Raw genomic sequence first — 24,322 nt, 5'->3', positions numbered from 1 at the left:
TTAGTCTCTGGAAGAATTTCATGATTTGTCATTTTATTTTGAAGGTCATACAGGAAGTGGTATTTGTTGCTGTCGTTGCATTGCCGCAGGTAGCCGACAGTGAGTGCAGATTGCCACAGTGTGGTGATAATTTGGGCTCCTCGCGGTGGATGGACTGGTACACTGGGTGCCGGAGGATGCGCCGCTTACATGTCACATCTGAATGAAGCGGGAGCAAAACGAGCCCGGGGTGCACGAGCGCATCGTTTACTCAGTCCGTGAAAACGTGGACGGTCAGTGCCGCCCCTCTCTCGTGCTCATCTGGAAACAAAGCGAGAGCAACCAAATGCGGATTTCACTTTTCCCACGGCTTCGTTTGTGTAGGTGGAGGCGTCACCGGCTGTCGCGCTGTTGATAAAACACACAGCCACAGGTCTGCATTTGGAAAAATCAACAACCACTTTTTTTTTCTTTGGTTAGAACAACTGTTTCTGTCTTGACAACGACGAGGAGGAGAAAGCGCTGTGAGTGGGGAGATGAACCGTTTGGAAGACTGAGCTTCAGCACTTCGCCCGCCCCTGAGCTTCAAACATGGGAGAATGAAGCAGGTAATATCAGTGGAAACCGTTCCAACCCAACCAGGAGCAGCCGATAACACACAAATACAATGTTATTTCTGATCATTGTTAGCTAAAACCCTACTGTAAGCCATCATTACAGGGCTTTTGGTCGCAAACAGCCGCTGCTCTCGTCGTCCACAGAGATGTAAACTCTCCATGGACTCTCCGCGAACGCTTGTCGTCTCAACCATTTTGGTGGCTGAACAGCGGAAGCGGTCGAGGCTTTGTTTTCAAATCGTCCCCGAAACGAGCTGTTATTTACACTATTTACACCATTGTGGTGGGCGGCACAGTGGTGCAGTGGTTAGCACTGTCGCCTCGCAACAAGAGGGCTCCAGGTTCGAATCCTGGTCTGAGCCTGCATGGTTCCCCCTGTGCCTCCGTGGGTCCTGTGTACTCCCAGAAACCCCCAAAACCTGCACACGACCCTGACGGACACACTACTCTTGCCCTGTGATTGACTGGCGACGAGTCCGCCCACAGTCCCCAGCTGACGGACTAAGCGGCATAGAAAATGGATGGATGCAAAGGGGGCTAGCTGGAGGTCGATGAAGCCTGAATGATGTGTGAATTCCGTTTAGCATTGATTTTTCCAAACGTCTGGGGTCAATTGTCACAACACCACTGAGCTTATCTCACACATTTATCGGTCAGCTGTTGAAACGCTGGGCTGTGATTTGCTCTGTGAACGCAGTCTGAGTCTCTTTCTTTTCATCATGTGTCTAACATATGGCCACCACAGTGTCCCGTGTCCCTAAATATACCATGTAGTCCACTTACTCCAGTTTTTGTGGATAATTTATAGTGGAAAACTCTAGTTGCTGATAGTGGATTTATTAAAAATTATGATTTCAAATCATTCAATGGCAGTTGCATGTTAGAAAGTCTGCAAACAGCCTTTACCCACACGTTATTATTATTATTTGAATCCAAAGGCCTCCTCTCATTACTTCTCAGGTGGTTTGAGGTTATAATTATCTGCTCAGCACCGTTTTCTATTTTAGTCCATTTTGCGTTAGCAAAGAGAATAACAATAGGCTCGTTTGCTGATAAGGAACCAGGCCATGCAGTAGGGTCAGACACAGTGTGTTTTACAAACACTTCTCACTGGAGAAGCGACCGTGTCGTGTTACACTCACACACTGAGAACTTTGAATTCAAACACTTTCATTCAACACCTTTATGAATCAGTGATGTTTATCAAATAAACAAGACACACTCTGACGGGTTGTTTCTGACATAATTACATTTTGTTTATGTAGAACACACCATCAGTGCCATGCTCAGACAGGAACCTTTTGTTTCCTAAGTACTCTTTCTAGCAATTCAAGGTCACAAGATGTGGCTGAAAAGCTCTCAGCATATTCTCCCTACAATTCTCCGTTGCATAATTGCGTTGCCACACACAGAGTATTTGAACAATTCCCAGCCTTTCAGAACGCCAAGTACCCGATCATCCATTTTTACTGCAGGTTTACTTGATTGCTTGGAGGCTTAAGAGGCTATTTTAACTTTTTAGGTCACGCCGCCCCTAAAGCAAGGGAAATAGATGTGGTATTACCTTCCCTGTTATGGCAGACTGCTGCACAAGTGGGATCCAGAAAGCCTGCATCCTCAGAAAATGAGCTGTGTATGTATGTGAAGTGAATAGAATAGGAAGTAGGCCAAAATTAAACCAGTTTCTTATTTGCTTATTCAGTGGGTCTACATTGTGATGAAGCAGTGGCTAATTGTGGCAGACAGTGCCGCTGTCATCACCATATGAATAAAGCAAAGTCTTCCAGGCTTCGCTGTTTATCTTCTTACGACAGCCTCTCTCTCTTTTGACTGTAGTGGTGACATGTGATAACACTATCAGCTGAATAGCTACATATCCAGGTATCAAGGCAGCAGCTAACCTGTGTTTTATAGCATGGCTGCAAATACGGCTGAGATGCACTGTTCTCACAAAAACGGCTTTTTTTTTTTTTTTTTTTAGTGAATTAATGAAATCGTTTATGTGGAAATGTAATTTATTTTAGGAATGGCCTCTTTTGTACAGCACATTTATTATTTGGCGTTTGCTGCTTAGTCATTGTAAATGATAACCAGGCAGTCTGACATAAACAGTGTCCCGTGTTTATACAAGTGATAAGGCTTTTTATTGCAGTATTTGACTTGTTCCCCAGTTGAACACTGGCTGTTGGATACTGGCAGCAGGGTAAGAAAAGCACTTTAACATGATTTCTTTTCACTTTTCAGGCAAACAGAAGATTTTTTTTTTTTTTGACAAATGTTTTTATTTTCTACTTTTGTTTATATTCAATTTCAACATTTTGAGCAACAGACGTTCTGTTCAACAGACAACAGAAAAAAGTTCCAGTGCACAACTCCTTCTCCTTCTACAAATGAGTAATGAAGTGTTTATAAGTCAGCTTTACAGTGCGCTTGTGTCCATGTACACACATCTCTGATTGTATTATGGACACGCGGACACACACATGCATGCTTCCCAAAGTGCTGAAGTGTGTCAGTACTAATAATTTCTCTCGTTCTGGAAGGCTCTGCAGGTTAGAGAGAGATCATGGTGGTGTGAATTAACTGGGGAGATACAGCTCACTGTCATTACAGCTCAGAGGGGAATGTTGATGGAAGTAATGCTGGTTTAATCTGCTTTCATAATACCCTCTCTCATACTTAAATCTTCTCTGCATTTCCTACATTTTTGTGTACATCTTAGGGTCTCGCAGCCATGGAGACGCCGCCTCCACGTTGCATTGAGCTGGGAATACCTGCGTCTGCAGCATCATGTTCAGAGTGAGCTCACCGGGAACAATGCCTGCTCACCCTGGGGAAGAATGGTTCACTCCACTACTGGTCCCCTTCCAGAGGCGAGGGACATTAACGCCAGTTTCTGCTGCCTCTTTACGGGGCTGCTGAACCTTTCTGAGAGGCCGGCGACGGAGATCATCTCCATGGCGAACGTGTCCCTCGGCTCCCATTCCCCCCCGGAGCCGGTCACGCCTACAGCGGAGGCCCCGGAGACTCTGCAGGGCGTCAGCCTCCCTCTGCAGATCTTCTTTTGCTTCGTCATGGTTGTCATCCTGCTGGTGGCCCTGTTGGGAAACGTGGTCGTGTGCCTGATGGTGTACCAGAGATCTGCCATGCGCTCGGCCATCAACATCCTCCTGGCAAGCCTGGCGTTTGCAGACATGATGCTGGCCATCCTGAACATGCCCTTTGCTCTGGTGACTGTCGTGACCACCAACTGGATTTTCGGAGACCGTTTCTGCCGAGTGTCAGCCATGCTCTTTTGGTTCTTCGTGATGGAAGGCGTGGCCGTACTGCTTATAATAAGCATAGATCGTTTTCTTATTATAGTCCAGAAGCAAGATAAGCTGAGTCCACAGAGAGCTAAAGTGCTCATAGTGGTCACATGGGGGCTGTCTTTCATTTTCTCTTTCCCTCTGGCTGTTGGTTCCCCTCCCTTACAGACCCCACCTCGGGCCCCTCAGTGTGTGTTTGGGTACAGCATTGAGCCTGGCTATCATGCCTATGTGCTGATCCTAATGCTAGTCTTCTTCTTCATGCCTTTCATGGTCATGCTGTACACATTCATGGGGATCCTGAACACCATCCGCCACAACGCCATCCGCATCCACAGCCACCCAGACAGCATCTGTCTGAGCCAGGCCAGCAAACTGGGCCTGCTGAGTCTCCAGAGGCCCTTCCAAATGAACATAGACATGAGCTTCAAGACCCGTGCCTTCACCACCATCCTCATCCTCTTCTCTGTGTTTACAGTGTGCTGGGCACCTTTCACTGCCTACAGTCTGGTGACGACCTTCAGCGATGGGTTCTACCGTAAAGACAGCTTTTTTCAAATCAGCACGTGGGTCCTGTGGTTGTGCTACCTCAAGTCAGCCCTCAACCCTCTCATCTACTACTGGCGGATCAAGAAATTCCGCGACGCCTGCCTTGACCTGATGCCCAAGTACTTCAAGTTTCTTCCTCAGCTGCCGGGAAACACGAAGAGGCGCATACAGCCGAGCGCGGTGTACGTGTGCGGGGAGCATCGCTCGGTGGTTTAAAGGATAAAATTCCACCCCTCAAACACTGTTAAAACAAAAACACATCTTTATATAATGTACTCTGCAGTTGTGGGCCCGTTTGCTGTTTGGTGATATGCTTCTCTTAGCAGGTGGTCAGACTGAAAGTAGCACTGCATTGGGATGTGGGTGTGTTGCTGTAGCTTAAAGATGAAATACAATCCAGAAAGTGCAGTTTGTGTCAAACATCCACGAGTTCTAAGGCTCATCAGATGCCCTAACGCTGCACAGTGGTTTTTATGACGGTGAGCTTGTGACCGGGAGGTCATCGGTTCAATCCCCGGAGCTGCAGGGTAAATTTGGGTGTGGAGATCAGACTGTGGTTGTACTGGGCAGTGTGTAACTGAGTTTAAATCAGGAACTAATATATATTCCAAGCTACTTACTAGCCTTTTCTGGAACTACAGACATCTTCAGTGAATGAAACATGCTCAAGTGTAATCACATGACCCATGATCTGGTTTTCTGTAACTAGTAGTAGTATATGGCAGAGAGACTGTGACCCCTGTCTCTGCTCAGGCTCTGGGATGGAAAGTGAAGTTCGAGGTTAGAATATTTCATTCAGCGTAGGAGCCCCCACAGTGTTTAATGCAGTGCTAATGTCAGTCTGAGGTTCAGAGGCTATCAGAGTGCGTGTGAAGATTTGACAGGTCAAAGGCAACAGGACTCACTGTGTAGAAGATGTTTCTGCTTCCAATCAGAGAGGCTTCACCACCACCATCACCAGCTGTGATGATGACCCGGTGAAACCAACAGTTCTCTCATCGTGGCCTGGTTTGGTTTAGTCCACGCTGGCTGAAATTATGCTACATTTTCTATAATATTTTACAAAAGGCAGAGAGTCATGTAGAATCACTCAGTTATCTGATTGGTCTGCTGCGTATCTCCTGGATCCAACACAGTGGACGTCGTGTTGCCTTCGAGTCCTGTGAAGATCCTCAGTCGGTTCAGGTCAACATGTATCAAGAGGTGTTAACTCAAAGGCAATTGTTTTGTCTCAAGCAAGAACATTTGTCTTTGATTTAGTACTCGGAGACATAAACAACTGTACAGGGCAAAACGCAGAGACACTCACCTCCACCAACAGCATCAGTAATCCACAGTTAATCTTCAGTAATAGGGCTGGGTAAGGGTTTTGATACTAACGCCAATACAATACCTGAGTCTTGGTATCAATACCAGAATCATTTTTTTCTTAAGTCCTGCTTGTAAACGTCTAAATACAAGCAACCTTACAAGAGTCTTTCCTGTTTCAAATTGGTAAAATGATTATTGACATCAGGAACTGTCTGATCAAAGAGCGATTATTACTTATTAACAGTGCTTGACTGTTTTTTTTTAATACTTCGCTCAGCCAGCATATTTCTTTTAGTACAAACTGTATTTAAAATTGGAATCGGCCCAGTCCTATGCTCAGCGGACCAGAATGCAGTGCAGCAACATGACGTTTAATGCCAAGAATCCAAGCATGGATAAACTTGCTCTCTTGCTCTTGTGCTATCACTCTAACAATGGCTCTGTTTCCACAGGCACAGCATCATTCTAGGTAACAAGAGAAACCTTTTTAGCGAAGCTGTCAATTGAAGGAAGATCATAAAGTAAATTAAAACACTTTATAACTGCTGTAATGCACTGAATGGCACATACCACGGGTGAATTTGTTTCTTTACTGTCGTGTGAAGGAGCCGGGCGCTGCTGGGTGTGACTTGACCACACGTCTTTTCTTGCCACTGGAACGGTGAGCTGTGGGGGACGGGGGACAGTTCCTTTTAGCTGTGTAGAAGCTGTTTTTACGAGGCGTGTAAATTATCGGCTTAAATGAAAAATCTGAATGTGGTCAGAAAGTGGCCATGACACATATGAACATGTGTGTTTCAATCTAAATGTTTTGGATGTGCCTATTGATTAGTCCATTTGCCGGTCAGAATGCTGCTATATCTGGTGAAAATGTGCAATTTCGGTGTACTGTACTGTTGAATGTAATAAAGAAATAGACATTTCTTACCTTGGTAACCTGTCTGATGTGGGCTTTTTTGTTTGTTTGTGTGTGTGTGTTGCTGTGGATTTATCAGCCAAGTTTAGATTTTTAAATTTTGGATCAATCTTTGAAATATCAAATTCTGTGAGCGTCATAAAAGAAGTTCCACTCACCTCCACTGTGTTAGGTCAAATAGAGTATGATGGAAAAATGGACCAACAGAAACATTTGCACCAGCTGATCAGACATTCTCATATGGTTATTTTACCTGCAGTATCAAAGTATCTTCATATAATAAACCTTCCTCACAGCAGACATTTTGTCTTGTTGAGGCCTTGACATTTAAAATGGTGAAATATTCAGTTCATTCTAACCATGATCGGAGGATCCACTAAAGGAGGCTAAAATAATCTGTGTGAATGTGTCCCAATAAGCTGTGACAGTGTGGTACCGAGCCAGCATGGATGATACCAGAACCTTAGCCAGCAGCTAAATGGAATTCAGCCAATCATTCATCTGATAATTCACACCTGTGCTTTTCCTACTGAGGCATATGAAAATGCCTCCTGGGAAAAATGGCTGGTTTCTAGGAATAATAAACATACCATATCATCACACTGTGTACGCACAAGTAAATCACTGTGATAGAAGGATTTTTACCCAGAGTTCATGCTGTTAAAGAGACTTTTTTCTACCTTCTTTTCAGAGCTTACAGAGAACACAGTGTGGGCTGTTCAGGTGAATAATACAGCTCAAACAGCTTCTCAAGGCCGGGACAAAGACTGTTAACTTGCAGCTTCTATTATAACCTGTATCTATTGCATGTGCTTCCATTCAACACTGGATATGTTTACGTGTACATTATTATCTCAGTATAATATACATTGATACCTAAACATTATAGAATATTTCCTGTTTCTTGTTATTATTTTTTTTTCCAAAGAAACCTTGAAGAGATTCAGTGCTCTAATGGAAATCATCAGCCACAAATCTAATTTCTGATTCATTCTGGTTTTCGCTGTAGTAACATATGGAAATGCCCTGTGCATGTGAAAGCATCATTGTGTATGTAAGGCTTTTACGTTTGGGAGCCCAGTGTTTATGCGGTGCCTCCGTGCAAGCTCTGCGTTAATTATCCTCCTCCCAATGCGTCACCTGTGTCTCCTCTTTCCACTCAGGGACTCCACTTCCTGTCATCGTCTCTGCCAAACGCTTCCGCGAGGGCGACAGGCTGTGCATTTATGCGTTCCTCCTCCATACGACACCCCCCCCCCCCCACACACACACATACACACACACACACACACCTCCAGAGCCTGCTTTCACTTTGACCAGGCCTGCCAGTCATACTCCTCAGTCACATCAGCAGCGTGTTGTGCAATACAGCTGATAATAGAAATGTCAGGGAGCAGTATTAGCTGCCTGACAATCAGCCTCAAGTCTATTTACAGCCTCACAGATTTTTTTTTTTTTTTTTTTATTCAGGATGTGTTAGCTCACATCTCTGCTTACAATGTCTTGCATTACTTTTTTTTTTTTTTTTTTTATCAGTTTGAATGTTCATCCCATATTTTCTGGGCTGGATTACCAGCTGGCCAAAGTGTGCAACAACCCCCAGAAGACCCAAGTTCGTGAGTGGGATTCTGTATGTGGTGCAGAACTGACACAGTGTGGATCAGCATAACCCACAGACTCATGAGCTACAATCCATTTCAAAGGGTTTAAGTCTGAGCTCTTCAGTCTGCATTGGTGACTGTTGAAGCACTGAGCCTGACTCTGGAACACGCTGTTAACCTTGAACATTCACACAAAAAGCCTCTTGAGTAAACACCACCCCCAGAAGCTCTTTGTGGAAATTAGACCACGGTCTAATTTTAATAAATGAGAAAAGCAATCTTCATTAGCAAACAACACAGTTACTCAAATCTGTTCAAGAAATGAGGCAAATGTGATAACTTTTATCCACTGATGGAATAAAAGAACACTGTTGCAGTATGTTAAAGTATACTTTTCATGTCATGGCAACAAGTTGGATGTCTAATTTGTCTTCTTCGGTGTTGTGTAGCTCAGAATTTTCACAATGTTGCACTGGGATCCACGAGGATCAACATTTGGTTTGTCATGTTCGTCATACTGCACACGCACAGGCATGCAGGTAATGTCATACACGCTCCCGCCCACTTAATTTCACATCATTAATCACACAGTATGTTCATGTTACCTTATATCATGTCGGGGGCAGACGTGTGTCAGACAACAACTGAAAACACGGGGGCCAATAAATCTGGCCCTGTCGGCACTACTCTGCAGTGAGCTGGGGATATGATTCATCCATTCCTAATCCTGCCTACAAAGCTCTAATTGGTCCACTGTTTCTCCTCCTATCTGAAATAACATTTAATGGGCGCAGACTTATTAGAGTCTCTGAACAGATTCTAGATTTGGCTGATGTGGTTTTTGCAAATGTGTTAGAACCAGTTTATGTAAAGATGTTTGTTTACCTTTAAATACACATTTTAATACTGAAGCAAAATTAAATTTTAACACTTTGTCTGTTGTTTAAAACACAAATTTACATTTACCAAAGTCTAAAATGACACTGGCCAGCACAACTACACAACCTGCCCACGTTATGTAGTGTGTGTAATGAATACGATGGTAAGTCAGTGTTTAATCTGAGATGTGCATTTGAAAGCTGCCCGAAAGACACATCAAAGAGAAGTTAATCCGTGAGGACGACATGAAAGCAGAGCGAATGAGGCTGCTGGCAGCTCGTAGCATCATATGGAGAACACCGCCCGTCCAGGAAAGATCAGCTGCTTGTTTTTTTCTGAGCAGATATCAAGACTGGCTACACCTTCAGTGACCTCAGTGACCTGCTGCTGCAGATGGGTCAAGCACAGATGCTTCCAGTGAGTACGGAGACTGAGCTGAGTTTGATTTGCTTCAGACTTGTGATTATAAAAGATGGTGTTCTTAATCAGCCTCCTCCCTGGGATTCATTATGCAGCCAGCAGTGAGTAATGAGCATGCCCAGAGCTTTGAAGCTCACTTTAATCATAGCACTGAAGACTATTACTAAGCAACAGGAACTTGCAGATGTCTCGGGAGGACGTGGTGATGGTGGATGAAGTGATGTTCACCTAAGGAGATAAGTCAAAGAGGCACTTGTGCTTGTATTACTGTGCGGAGCACTTTAGCATTGTTACTGTATCGTTCATTATCCCTCGATTTCATGTTCCCTGATCGTTGTTCATTGGTTTGCCGGGGTGAACAAATCCACCAAAACCAGAAAGCAGAGAACAAATGACTCAAACCAGCAGGTGGGAAATTCACAGCTGCAGCACAGACAGTAAATTGGTAACAGTTGTGTGTTTTGTGTTTCCCAAAAATAAAGCCCCAGTGTTCCCATAGTCAGTTTTGCCCCTAGACTATTCTTTAGGGAGGCTAAGATAACAGCCATATAAAATATTAGTATTAAATCTTCATGTTTTTATTTAATGTACAGACATTGGAAAGACACCAATGTTTATCAGTTACCTTATATAAAATGTAGGAGGTGCATTTTGGAGCCTGACCCATACATTTCCTTCAACAGTGAAAACAGAATAATATGCTGGCAGTACAGTCGGCTCACTAAAACAACATCCTTTTACATCCAGAATAGGAAGACTTATGCAAAATATGTTCACTTTCCTTCTGGCATAATCAACAGTGAATTCAAATTGGTGGCACTGGAATTACACTGAGTGGGTTAACTGGAGTGGGCTCAGCACTGTGCGCCGTCGACAATCTGAAATTTACAGCCATGTTTATATCTTTCCCTCGTTTCACAGCCAGTTTGACCGCTTTAGCACCAGATATTCTGCAGTCTCCTGATGCACATTTCTGCATTCACACCTGCCGTGTTGTTGTGAAACTGATGTTCTAAGAAACCCACGGCGGGGAACGAGCGCTGGGATTTCCGGGCGACCTCGAACATGTCTTTTGAGAATCTTAAATCCTCCGTGTGAGTTTATGTCCTTGCTCTAAGAAATGTAGATGCGGCGGAATATATTTTCAGTTTATAGAGGATCAAGGCATCGTCTTGTTGCCCGTAGTGACGGTCATGCAGCACTCAAATTATCTTGCAAGGGCAGAACTAAAAAGGTCAAGAAAATGTAAGATTGCACTGCTTGAACAATGGTCTATTAGCTCCTGAATCAATATAAGTACTGTGACTGCTCAGGCTAACACAGGATTTTAGAAATGCTTTCATACACCATGCCGTTGCTATGCACTGCCAGGAGAACCAGAGTCACCCGGTGTCCCTATAATCATTAGTACATGGTGTACAGAGATGAATTTATGAGGGGCTTTTAGGGTTTTATATAAACAACATCAATTATTGACTGGATAAACATGGATTACATCGACTGTACGAGCCACTTACACTGTCCTGTATAATTTAATTTGGAGAGTGTGTCCAGGACTGACTGCTGTCATTACTGCTGGATTCTCACTGGGGTCAAATGTCATTGATATGGATCCATTTATGGTTTCCTGACATGTTTTCACTACAAATAATCACTCAAGTAGTGAACTGAGGGGTGTTTTTCAATGCTTTTCCATCTCGGGATACTTAAAGGATAAACACAGCCAGTAGAACTGCAGTGATTAGTCAATTCATTGATTAGTTAATCAACAGAAAACCAGTTTTGATTGATGGTTTTGAGTTTTTGGGTGAGAACAGTCAGAATTCTCGGGTTTCTTCTGTTTTCTAGCACTGTGAACTCAGTATCTTTGCAACCTTGGAAACTGTGATGAAGATTTTTTTTTTTTTGGATTCATTACTTAATATCAGTGTCAAATAGTCATGTGCAGCAGTGTGGAGTCCTTGACTTTATCTGGAAATGAAGCAGCATTCAGGTTTACCCATGTAATCCAGATTGCAGCCAGTGTACGTGATACACACCCAGCAGAACCTTTGAATACTTAAGTGTAGGATCTTCAATGGGTATGAACTTTATTGAGAGCATATGGAGCGTTTCTCTTTTTAAATTACAGATGAAGTGAGGATCATAATACTTTTTCCGGCACTGCATGCAGAGGTGTGCGTTACCCATGAGCCTATGTTTCTGTAGTCTGAAGGGATTAGCGTGGTTTTAATTTTGCCTCGGTGTTTTTTGTGTTGGTATGAATCATATTCAGAGAGTAGGAGGCTCTGTTTCTGAATCTCTCATTTTAGAATGAAATTCCTCATTTGACATCTCTCGCTTGCCAAAGCCCCCGGAGGCCTCGGTGGAAAACAGAAAGCGAAAAGAAAAGAAAAAGAATCCGGCCTCCGAGAGGAGATGCCTGTTTCCATGGCGATGTGGAGCACGTGCTCGTGTGTGTATGATGACCTCACGCACGCACATCCTCCTCGCCAGCCTCTCCTTCTTGCCAGGATGCAGACAGTGTGTGTGTCTGCCTCCACACGGCGCACATGCTGCAGTCACATGTCAGCGAGGATCCACTTTAAAGGAGGACTTTATGTTCAGAACGTGAGGAAGTCACAAGCTCGAGTTTAACATTTAGTGGGGATATTGATCCGTCTGACTACCAGTAGCTCAGGATTCCTGCGGTCTTTAAACAGCGTTCGCAGTGCAGGTCAAAGGATTTCAGTTTTCTTTCTTTTCTTTTGTTTTTTGAGCTTTTCTGCAGACAGAAGAAAAATCTCTCAAGGGAAATTATAACAAATAGCTCAGTGTATACAACATATTACATTCTACATGTACACAACATTGTTTTTAATCTCATATGATCTACACCCAGATTGTTTCACTCTTTTCTGTCTTTGCTGGGAGGAAAAACATTTAAAAAAAAGCCTATAGTGGCTAATGTTAGCAAACTTTCTGTCTTCACTGCACTAAAACATGCATTAACGGATCTTTCTGGCCAACTGAGGGCAACTGACCATGCTGTAAACACAACATTAACATATTATCACCATATGTGTAGAGTCAGTATGATACAATAGTTGTCTATTTAAACAAACATTAGCATTTACTTGTGGTTCTGTCCACTCAATGAATGCAAGTCTAATGGTTATTCTCCTTTTAGCTCTGGTTTGGTCTCCACACTTGTCTCCTTAGCTGCTAAATGCTCCACTATGTTCACCAGCTAGTTGCTAACTTTGTGTATAAGCCTTTTGATAAACACAGGCTATGTTATATCCTCCCCTACTCTAGGTGGAGCTGCTGAGTGCAGCCTTGAGCCAGTCCCTCCTAACTCCTCCTAATGAGGAACAAGTTATATAAGACACCTGTGATCGTTTGTCTCCCTCTTTGCCTCCTGCTCTGTCCTTGCTGTGGCTGTCCAGGTGCTGCATTGCTTGTGAGGGGTTTGATAATAGTTTTTAACATCCTGTGGTGAGTTGGCCTGTGACTGTTCTTTTTTTTTAATACTTTTTAAATAAGCAACTTGGTTAATGGTGTGTCTTCCCCTTTCTTTTAGGTTTACCTGCACTATTGCTGTTTTGCCCCTTCGTTTGCCCCTTCGTTTGCCCCTTCGTTTGCCCCCTTAGTCGTCTTTAGTTGCCCCTTTGTTTGCCCCTTAGTTTGCCCTTAGTCTGCCTTTGTTGGATCTTAGTTTAACCTTTGTCTACTTGTTTAGATTTATCTTTTACATTTAGTTTTGGCTGGTAGATTTAGTTTGACCTTTTGTTTTTGACTTTGCCTTGAGTTTAGGCTTCAGTTCCTTTTGTTATTTTCTTATTGATTTCTTTTGTTTGAATTTGCTCCTGGCCAACTGGGTTATTTTGTATTTTTGCTTGGCTGACTATTGTTTATCGGTATATTTGCTTTACCATCATTGTTCATTTGCTTGTGGCTTAATTTTGTTTTGAGATTCTTTTCTTTCTAGGCGGACTGTGCTACTGTGGCTAGGCACCTGTGGTGAGGGCCCTTCACTGAATTGCATGTTTGTTAATACACAGGGACACTGTAGACTGCACCATTTGCTGTGAGGTTGCTGTGAGTTTGATTTGCTGCACCAAGGGTGAGTAGTGGTAGCACTCCTGGCACTCCTTTGTGTAGTCTGCCTCTCTGCATGTGGCCTCTGCCTGGTTTTTTTTAACTTGAATTTTAAAATCTTAAATATATTGTTCTTTTAACTCCATTGTTGAGGCCTTCCTCCTTTTTTAGTATATAAAATATAATAAAATACATTTTAACTATTTTATTCAGTTGCTGGTATTCTTTTCACCTTTCCTTTTTTCTTTTTCAGCAGTTCTCATCAGTTCCAGTCTTTGTTTGTTTTTTTTTGTGATTATTAAATACATTTATAAATCTTTTAACTCACGTCTCTGCCTCAGTAACATACCTGTGTGTCTTGTACATTTCCTAAGAAGTTTATGCTAGGAATTTCCTGGGGTGTGAGATTCTGTGGGTTCCTCATTATGAGCGACCCCTCCTTCACATTACAAGTAGCCATTTGAGCCATTGTTAATATAAAAATACTGACCAGAGCAGCTTTAACTGCTCTGCTTATGCTGGTATTAAAATATGTTCCAACACATCCACAGCTGTCACTGTTCAGTAAAGTTACATCATTTTAAAATGTAGCATAATAGTTTGTACTGGAGGAACCTTTTTACCAGACACAGCCAAAGTTCTCGTGCCCTTTCGGGGGCTTTGTTGATGAAGGTTTTAATCAAAGACAATTGTGGTGGAGGGAGAGAGAACAGGTGGACACAGAAGATCAAGAGTGTGGGAACATTTCCACCTGTTATCCCCCAGCTAGGGAAATAAAATTGCCTTGGTCTGAAGTGGATCTTTTTTAGCCTTTTTTTTTATTCCACAGTCCTTTATTCAAACACTGGAGCACTTTATCATTCACTACAGTGTGAAGAAGTTCCCTCACTCAGCAGCTCACAGAGCTGAGGCTGAGGATACTGTGATGGCACAGTGGAGACTTGAAGGCAAAGTGAGGAGCCTGGTAACAGATTGTGCAGCAAATATAATGATATCATGTGCAAACATACTAAAGCTGTCACACATCACCTGCTTTACCCATGTCCTCAGCCGAGTGGTTAACAGATCCTTTGGTCAAACAGCAGAGCCTGATGACGTCCACTTTTGGGAAACAAAAAGAAACTGGGGCATTTTAAATCAAACACCACAGCAAAGGAAAAACTCACAGGAACACAAATCCATATGGGAAAACCTGCAGCTACCCTGCCATTGTCCACACTGCTAGACGAAAGGTTCAAGGACCTGGGGTTCTGTAGTGTCAGATGTTGTCAGTTGCAGTCATCTCTGGGTTCACAACAGCTGTCAAATGTAACAGCTGGTGCCACTGCACAAGTCCAGAGGTACCGCTAACATTTGTCATCTATTATTAAGACAAGAAATACATCTAATTAAAGTATCTTTAATAAATGTTGTGTTTGTCTCCGTGTCTTAAAGACTCACATTTGGCAAAGTCAGAGGACCCACAACAGGACTGGGTGACTCACAGGCCTCTGTATACCCACTAGCTCACCAGCATCCTCAGTACCAGGTGAAAGGTTGGGGAAGTAGTCAGCCAGCAAAGAAACGTGTTTACATGATATTGTACATGTGTGCACTTAGAACTGATCATGGTCAGAACATCCAAAACAACACCCTTGTTTTTTAACATCACATTCATCCTCAGGCTTTTATAACACACATAGACAGTGGATGAACAGGTAATGCTCTGACTGCACTCTCCTTAATGGCTGCTATCATTTCTGTACATCACTAGATGTTGCTGTGCTTTGTTTCATCAAAGCTACAAAGCTTCAGGAACATCATCAGGCTTCGTCTGTCCATCCCCACCTAGGACAGTGTCCACAGTGAGCGGTCCTGTCCTCAGTGGCAGTGTCAGGCTACATGCTTCTGCTGTATGAATGAGGAGAGCTGCAAACATGGCACACGATGAGGAGCGAGAGTGTGAAGCTACAAAGCTAACGAGGTGTTTAAATATCTCTGGGCCTGATTGTAAGGAAAGGAGGAGCTAGTGAACCTGCAAGGGCTACGTTCAAGAGCAGTGAAGGGGAAGTGTTTCCCACAGTTTCCTACTACACAGTCCTGTGCTTCCAACACCAGTTATACCTGTTTATACACACGAACAAAGACAGGTCCATATAGACATGGTTTGGTATGGATGACTGTCCCTCACAGACCCCTGACCTCAACGCCGTCCAACACCTTTGGCATAAACTGGAATGGGAATTGTTAGCAAATCCTTCCAGACAGGTCTCAGAATCTGATGCAAAGCCTGAATCCAAAAGGTCGAGAACCTCGAGACTGAGAATCCAGAGGAGCAGAGGCTGCTGTAGAGGCTACATCATTATTGTAGGAAGTTAAGGACATATGAGTGTAATGTTAGGATGTCCACACACTTTTGACCTTTTGATGTAGTGTATCTTCAGTACTGTTAGCATGATTGTGGTTTAATCTAAATTCAGTTGGAGTTCATGTGCAGAAACATGTCAGACAGAGCATCTTTTCCTGGCTCTGTTTATTGTTGGGATATTTTAGTTGGCTGCTGTCGCCCCCCGGTGTTAGAAAGGAGAACTTGCACACTGAATTTCATTTACCATTGAAACCATCGGTTTTAACTGTAGATGGAATTCCACAAGTTGCCACGAGAGGGAGACTCATGTTTTCCAATCTCCTGTTTCTCTCACAGGAATAACTACAGCAATGTGACACAGCTCTGACCCCATGTTAAATTATAGCATGCTCCCAATATTAAATATGTATCAGCTTTTCCATTAAGTCTTTCCACGAGAGGCAGAAATGATCAAATCCATTTTAATACTTCAAACTCAACTCACTTTTGAACTTTCAACTGCATCAGCAGGAACCATTTGATCAAGGACGGTAGATGCTGAACTTTTCATTACTTTGAAGTTGAGTTTGACAAGTTCAGTCTCAATTCAAGGTCGGGCTTACTCACTTCTTCTGAAGCTTCTGGAGACTCGGTTTTCTGTTACCAGAAAGACAAGCAAGTTGGTTTGTCCACTGCAGTTTCCAAGCCTAAAGGATAAAGTTTCCCAGGTGTGTGTAGAAACATGGGTTCTGCTCCTGAGACATGAGTCAGCACCGTAATCACAGGACTGAATGACTCCACGACCTCTGACAGGGAATAAATCGAGGGACCATACGAGGGAGGAAGAAGTGAGCTTTTAATGAATGCATGAAAATCAGGACCTCATTGAGGATGTTCATGTTTAGTTGGGTTTACAGTGAGACATCCCGCACAGGAATTTACTTTAATAGTTTAGAATTATGTCCACGTGGATAAATCACAAAAATACAGTCTTAAAAGCTGCTTTTATCTCAACATGTAAGACCATAGAAAAAAAAATCATCAGTCACAGATCAGTTCCAACATTCACTCCTCTAATGTTTGAAATGTTCAGTCCTCGTTCACGGATGTCTTCCTCTGGGACAGCACCAGCTCCTTCACCTGAGGTGTCAGGGCTATGAGCTGCGTGCGGACGCTCCTGGCCTCCTCGTCCTGCTCCTCCGCCTTGCCGGCCTCGCCCTCAGCCTCCTCCTTCTCCTCCTCCTCCTTCTTCTCCTCCTTCTTGCCCTGACTCTGGCTCACCAGCTGCTTCACCACCAGGCCCTGGTAGGCAGACAGCAGCTGCTGCTGCTCCTGCAACAACACACGGACACATGAAAAACATTTCAGCTCTTTAACTCACCAAACAAACGCTCTGTTACACTGACACTGCGGCAGATGGAGATTACCGACAGCTGTCGGGTCTGAAAAACCGGATGTAAACAATCTGAAGACGGAGCAGTGTGTTGCCAACATTTGCCGATGCATTTAGACCACAGAGTTTAACTGCAGCCAATATAAAGCTTCATCACTGTGTTACAGTTCTGTTAAAGCACTAAATTCCCTCTGTCTGTCTTTGTTTCCACATGATGAGACAGATACTTGCTGGTGTTGGATGTAAGCTCAGGCTGGTCAAGCTCCATATGAGCTTGAAGCTGCTTCACAAAAGATCTGTTCACAGCCAATATGGACACGAGGAATGAAAACAGCAACCAATAACTCATTCAACACACAGTCCAGACAGTTACACAGCTGTTGTTCTTTGGACTGAGCTTCAGCAAATTTTTAATGTGAGATAAAATAATGGATGCTACACTGAAGTGCCAAGGTTTAGATCACTACAGAAAGAACTGTGTGTGAGAGAAACATAGCCTTTTAAACACATACAAGCCCACATTGGACTCTTAGCGACTAAATGTTTCTCATGCAGCTGTTTGTCGTTTTCCTCGTTAGCTCACACGCAAAGCAGCTCACACGTGGCTCAGAGGTGACTGAGAGTTGAGATTTAGACTGAGGTGGAGTAAAGAGGTGCCCCCGTGTAAGGGGCAGCTGGTTTTCCAGAGATCAACGGTTTGGTACACTTATTTTATAAAAAGCAGATGCACAGGAAACCTAGAGAATGGCAAACGACCTGGTAAACCGAGAAGAACAAGTATTGTGGGTGAGTGGAAAATCCTTTGCATAGGTGGAAAAACCTCTTTATGACTGCACAGTATGTTGAGAATGCTTGCAACATTAAACCGGTATGATACAGCCTCATACTGGTATTACTGGTGGAGTTTTTAGTGAGTGAGTCAGGCATACTGTAGGTATTCGGCCCGTGAGCGTGCCGATGATCTGAGGCACGCAGCGTCCTGGGGCGTGCAGCATGCAGTGGGTGCTGGCCTGAAACAGCAGCACGCTGGTCAGGTGGAGAACCAGAGCTGGGTCCTCCGTCTCCTTGAGCTGATCGGTGAGAGCCTGACGGTGCAGGAACAGGGCCTGTCTGCAAACAAACAAACATACATGCAAGTCGGTCACTCAGAACTCAAAGTCCAAAAAAACCAAAACCACAAATCCAGTGTTTTGGCTACCTCTCCTTCTTCTTGTCTCCCTTCTTCAGCATGAATCCACACACTTCAGCACAGATCTCTATGTTGGTCAGAAAGTCTTCAATGTTCTGCAAATGAGTACAAGTATTTACATTTTTATCCTGCAGGGCAAAGCCACCACCTGATGATGCAACTGACAGGAAACGTACTTACTTTTCCATTCAGGCAGTTGTGCAGCTTCATGAGAGGCCCTTTGGTCTCCTCGGACAGTTTGCCCAGAATCTTCACTCTGACCTGAGGCAACACATCAGAGACATTCAAGGTAAAACGAGTCCAAGCTAACAAGGTCCCACAGAGCTTTTCAAACAATGACACACACCGGCTTAATCAACTCTTTTGTCCCCTTCTTATAACGTCTGGGACACACTGGGAGTGTTCTCTGACCTCGTTGGTGATGGAGCTGGGGTTCTCCACAGACATCATCAGGTCAGCAGCCAGGAAGTTCACCAGGATGTTGGCGACGTCGGTGCACACCGTCTTCAGGACGTGCTTGGCAATGTGGACCTGGGTTTCATCTGCACGGACAACATATGTCTGTGGGGTTAACCTTTGAACCTTGGGCTGTTTCTGCAGCTTTGTGATAGATCAGAGCTCAGAGTATGAAGTGTGTTCTGAAATGAGCCCCCCATGAAAGGTGTGCAGGATCAAACAGTGCTCGTCTATGTGACCTTTACCTGATGAAAGCCTGAGGACCAAATACTAAAGTGCTGTTCAACTGTGATGTTTCGTTCCCACGTTAGTGCAGGATTTACCCGAGAAGAACTTGGTGCTTTTTTCAAAGAGTCGGATGTTGTTGTACAGGTTGGTGATCTCCTCCTGCAGCTCCTTCATGCTCCTCTTCTTGTTGGCCCCCGATGGAGAGCTGGTGGAGGACATGAACACCGTCCGCAGCACCTCCTGATAGGCTTTCGTCAGAGGCCTGCGGAGACATTAACGCTGAGAGTCTGGACTAAGTGCTCTCTTTGAAGTAGCTCTGGCAGGGAAAGCAAACGGACAGAAACCTGTGCATTACCTTACTAAATGCTCCGCCAGCTCAGAGAGGATTTCTTCAGGGCAGTCGCTCACTCTCGCCTCTAAAACAGCCACGATCTCCTCCTGGGCCATAAAGGGGGCTTCAGTCTGTTTGCCGCGATCTTGGCAAAGGTGATACACATGCTAATTAGTCTCACAGGGATGATACTGCATTTAACTTTGTCTTTTATTTCTAGCCAACCAGCCATTACGCTCTTGTTGCAGTAAAATGCCTCACTGAACAGGCTCAATGTGCATATAGAGACATTATGTCCCTGTGAAGATAAAATGGCTTCGTGGCCCTCAGCGTTACTTTGCTGCGAAGGTCCGGTTTCCTCATCGCTGTCCTCGTCTTTTCTGCCTTTCTTCTTGGTTTTGCGAATCCGGATTTCCCTGGCGTTGCCTCCTCCGCCTGCTCTCACACTGCCACTTCCCTCTGGACAAGACAAGACAGTTAACACGTGACACATCGTTCCGAGATAAACAGCACGCGCGTTCTGTCTCAAAGGGAGGTGGGGGCTGTTTCTCAACACACCTGTAGCCTTCTTCCTGCGCTCAGCTTCTCTCTTTTCCTTTTTCGAGAGTGACGAGCTGTCTGTCAGCGCGGACGCCTGCTTCAAATCATCTTCAGTGATCAGAAACACGGGATTGTTCTTCACTTCCTGAAAACCGCATCACAGAAAAGCACAGACGCTGTAATTTTCACTGTGTGTTTTTGTAACTGTGTTTTCTACAGAGACGTGTGAGTGTGAAAAAACCTTCTGGGCTTTCTGCTGCATGGCCTCATCAAACAACGACAGGCAGCTGCTGATGAACTTCTCACTGACGACGACTGTGCCTCCCAGCAGCCTGGCCGAGGACTGGACGCCAGTGTTCCTCATCGCCTGGTTGATCAACATCCCAACGTCCTCCATCGACAGGCAGCTGGGCAGAATCGGCTGAAGCAGCCAGGGTCAGAATGAGAGCGAGAAACTTAAGAAACTTTATTTTTTATTAAGATAAATGATTAATAATGATTCATGTAATAACAGCTAACTCCAGCACTGTGTGAGCACCTGTATGTCAGTCCATGTGGCGGAGTTGACAGCCTCCTCCACAGAGGCCTCCACCTGGTCCACCAGCGCCTGACCCACGCAGGCTGCTCTGAGGAACAGCAGCTTGTTGGATTTAAAGCGTTTCCTTATGTAGCTGGGGGGGTCGGGGATCCCCAGCCTGACCAACGCATCGAACTCTGCAGGAGGAAAACCTCATCAGTTACACTAAGGTAGACACTTCACACTGCTGCTGTAAAGCTGGATTTATATGTGATACAAGGGGTTCACTTAACAGACTAAATAAAGTATAAAAATACAAAATAAATAGAGGAAAAAAACTTCTTCCATCTTGTCTTCACTCTCAACAGGCTGACCAATCACAGCTCCCGGAGTGTCCAAGCTGCCGTATCTGTTGGCTCATTTCCACATGAAGACTGAAACACTTAAAGAGCAACCCTAACCCTGGAGTCTGCACCACGGAGAAGGTGAGAAAGCTTCAGCTTTTATTTCTCTAACAGGAAATGTGGGGAAAAAGGCTTCCTCATTCTGAAGGATATCACTCTGACAAGGTACCAGGACAAACAAAAATGATGTGTGGGGAAAATACACTGATCATCACTGATGTGATCAACACTGTTCACTGGTCCCAAACATTAAAAATACATCAATCAAAATCTGAAGCTGAGGTTTGTCCTCATGGTTCTCCGCTGGTTTTATAAATCAGGAAAACTCAGTGCATGATCACGAGGATGGCAGCACTATCCCGCCCCTCCCCATGACTGAATTAGAAGATTTGCTGTGTGTTTTAATACTCTGTGGTTATGGTTATTTACTGCACGTGTGCTGAAATGATGAAAAATCACTTTTCACTTGTGCTCATTCATCAAACCTAACAAAGTGCAACAAGGGCTCAGAAAAGCATAAAGCCAGTAAAATGAAAAGTAGAATAATGTTAATGTAAGATGCAGCTGTCCTGGGTTTTGTGCACTTGTGTAACTTTTTCTCAGTATGTTTTTTTTTTTTTCTTTATTGTCTTGCGTATTATTTGGTGTCTTTGAATTGTACCTTGCAATTTATTCTTTGTGGAAGACAAGTTTCCCTGTGGGGGGCATTCAGGTATATTTTATTCACATGATAATTAAATTAATTAATTAAGAGAGTAAAAGCAAGCTTACAAAAATCAATGTGTAAACGCAGCCTGAGAAAGACCACTCTAAGGGGACAGAGTGTTTTAAACATTAATGCAGTTTGGTTTGTTGATGCTTGATGTAACTTGACTTGGTCTTGTCAAAGTTTTTCGGGAGGAATTTTAAAACAGAAAAACTGGATAAAACAAAACATACCTAAATACCCATTCTGCTGGAGGAAAGAGTCCACCCAGGAGTTCTGTGTTTTGGAGTAAATATCGGGGATGTACACTGCTTTGTCCTGTCGCCCTCCGACCACACTTCCTTTGAGGCGTCCAGTGTTCACCAGCTCCTCCAGGACAGCTGTGCAACGACAAAACCAATCTGATGAAAAACACTGTGGGACAACCGCAGTCGAACAAATGACCATCGATCATCAGAGAAGTCTCTCCTTACAATACAGAAGATGTTCCTGAAATCCAAAAGCTCCGATCATGCTGCTGACAGGTGTTGGCCTGCAGAACAAAGACAAACAGGAGGGCGTTTAGTACAAAATACAAAACGTCTCACGTATGAAATATCTTATCGTTTACCTTGTGATGGCGCTGAAAAGGCCTCGTATTCTGGCTTTGTGTCGAGCAACGAAAGCTGGAGTAAATATGACTCCCCTGTTGTACTGGTCCATTTCTCCTTGGATAAGCTTCCCAAGACGCTTCGACAACTCCTGTGAAAGCACACACTCATCATGTTTTTGCTCAACAGTGATAAAAAAAAAAATGTCCTGCCTAATGTATGATGAGATTTCCTCTCTGATGAACCCATGCAGGTAAAGACTGGCTGCAGTGTGTCTCGCCTCAGTTAAGAAATCTCCTGGGAGGTCGTAGCTTTTGCACAGCTCTGCGATACTGATCAGACCGGCCTCCTGCAGTTTGTCATTCACCTCCTCGGCTAAACGGTCCAGGTACGTGCTGCAGACAACACAAGATAATCAAGTTTAGATTTAATCACTTAGTTTCCCAGCAAAGGACTGACCCTTTCAGACCTTAGTTTTTTTTTATACTCTTCTCTCATGCTGAAATTGGGCTACATTAAATACTTTTCACAGTGAGGTATGCAGGTGTATAAATTCATATTTATATGAAACAAACTCAAAACAATTGATGTTTTGTGGAGCACTAGTGTGGTAAAAGCGTCACACTCACTCATCAATAAGTTGTCCCAGTACCAGCTGAACGCCTTTATCAGACTTTGCAATGTCACTTGCTCTGTTTTCAACATGGACCCAGTCCACATTGATAATCTGTAGAGGAGAGGATCATGACAACATGTTTACAATGTTTTAATAACAGACTACTGATAACATGAAAACTCCAGATGTCAGCTTGCTATAAGCACATGGTACAGGACACAGCTTGTAACACACAGCAATATTTAAAGCAATATTTAATACACACCTGCTGGAGGTCCACGATGTTGATTCGACCTGTGAAATAAAATGACAGGACTCATTCACTCACCATACTGTAGCTGCTCAGTGGGTGACAGTAACATTTCTGGACCCTGCCTGTCATTACAAGTGTTTGGCTGTCAACACTGACCTCCATGCACGTAGAGCTCATCTTGGATCTCCCTCCTGATCTGTGCTGGGGTGATATACTCCTTTCCATCAAGTGTGTGCACCACATCCAGCTTCTTGTCCTGAACCAGTTTTGCAATGATTTCAATGCAGTTTCTCTCCGACAGCCTGTGGAAAGGTTCCCATAAGTGTCATTAGGAGCGTTATCCTGCCAGTTAGACATTTGTTGTTGTTGTTTTTTAAAAAAAAAAAAAAATCTTGTTATTGCTAACGACAGCTGCTGACAGAAATGAAACACTTCACAGCTTATAGGTTTAGCGTTACTTTTGAATGAGAGTTTAAAGTTAGCCAACATTAGCTTCGCTGCTAACAGCTGCATATAGCGGTAGGTGCGGTTACCTTTGCACTGTGTCAGTAAACTGCGCTCTCTGGAAGTCAGCGGCAAGCCGACGAATTTCCTCCCAGTCAGCCGCCATTATTAAAGGTTTATAATCTGTTTATAACACGATCAGCTGTCAGGGCTTCCGTTAACCACTTCACTTTCAAGAAGTATTAGCTAGCTATAGCTGGCTGAGAAGACAGCAGCTCTCTACAAGAGCCACACGTCAACATACAGTGACGTAGAACAGTAAGCCACAAGGACCAAATCTCCTCCTTCCACCGTTTCGCGCACAGACTTTAGTTGCAGTTGCAGTACCAGTATGTGTTCAGTACACCTGTTCTGTCACTCCTAAATTAAATTCCTCTAACAGAATCCACATTAGGAGAGTACAGGTAGACTGGAGCTGGAGATCTACAGCCGAGATATATATAAACAAAGAAATATTAGATTAGTGAGGACAAAGGAGCATTTAAATTAACATAAATGTATTTATTGTCTGAAAAATAAGAGCATTAATAGCAGATATGAGTATAATAAGAGAGGCATACAAAAACATAATCAAATATCTTTTAAATATGTGACTGAACAATGCAACAA

The 24,322-nt window shown here is 43.7% G+C and overlaps 2 protein-coding genes across 2 annotated transcripts; one reads left to right on the top strand and one right to left on the bottom strand.

Moving 5' to 3' along the window:
* Nucleotides 1-118: 118 nt before the first annotated feature.
* On the top strand, nt 119-6,661 carry gpr63 (G protein-coupled receptor 63). The gene is made up of 2 exons (XM_041063765.1): nt 119-587; nt 3,319-6,661. The coding sequence occupies exon 2, from the start codon at nt 3,437-3,439 to the stop codon at nt 4,667-4,669; it is 1,233 nt and encodes a 410-aa protein (XP_040919699.1). The 5' UTR covers nt 119-587; nt 3,319-3,436; the 3' UTR covers nt 4,670-6,661.
* A 10,164-nt stretch (nt 6,662-16,825) lies between these two features.
* On the bottom strand, nt 16,826-23,928 carry ufl1 (UFM1-specific ligase 1). The gene is made up of 19 exons (XM_041065140.1): nt 23,743-23,928; nt 23,366-23,511; nt 23,222-23,250; nt 22,970-23,067; nt 22,621-22,735; nt 22,361-22,491; nt 22,224-22,282; nt 21,984-22,130; nt 20,662-20,837; nt 20,365-20,544; nt 20,142-20,268; nt 19,920-20,042; nt 19,608-19,728; nt 19,348-19,514; nt 18,980-19,110; nt 18,749-18,829; nt 18,578-18,663; nt 18,309-18,489; nt 16,826-17,318 (listed from the first exon to the last, which is right to left on the bottom strand). Exons 1-19 carry the CDS (start codon nt 23,817-23,819, stop codon nt 17,076-17,078), a joined length of 2,418 nt encoding a protein of 805 aa, XP_040921074.1. The 5' UTR covers nt 23,820-23,928; the 3' UTR covers nt 16,826-17,075.
* Nucleotides 23,929-24,322: the final 394 nt, after the last annotated feature.

The sequence above is a fragment of the Toxotes jaculatrix genome, chromosome 19 (genome assembly GCF_017976425.1).
Source record: "Toxotes jaculatrix isolate fToxJac2 chromosome 19, fToxJac2.pri, whole genome shotgun sequence".
Classification (NCBI taxonomy): Eukaryota; Metazoa; Chordata; class Actinopteri; family Toxotidae; genus Toxotes; species Toxotes jaculatrix.
Note: the sequence above shows the minus strand (reverse complement) of the source record. Positions and strands in the feature narration are given on the sequence as shown.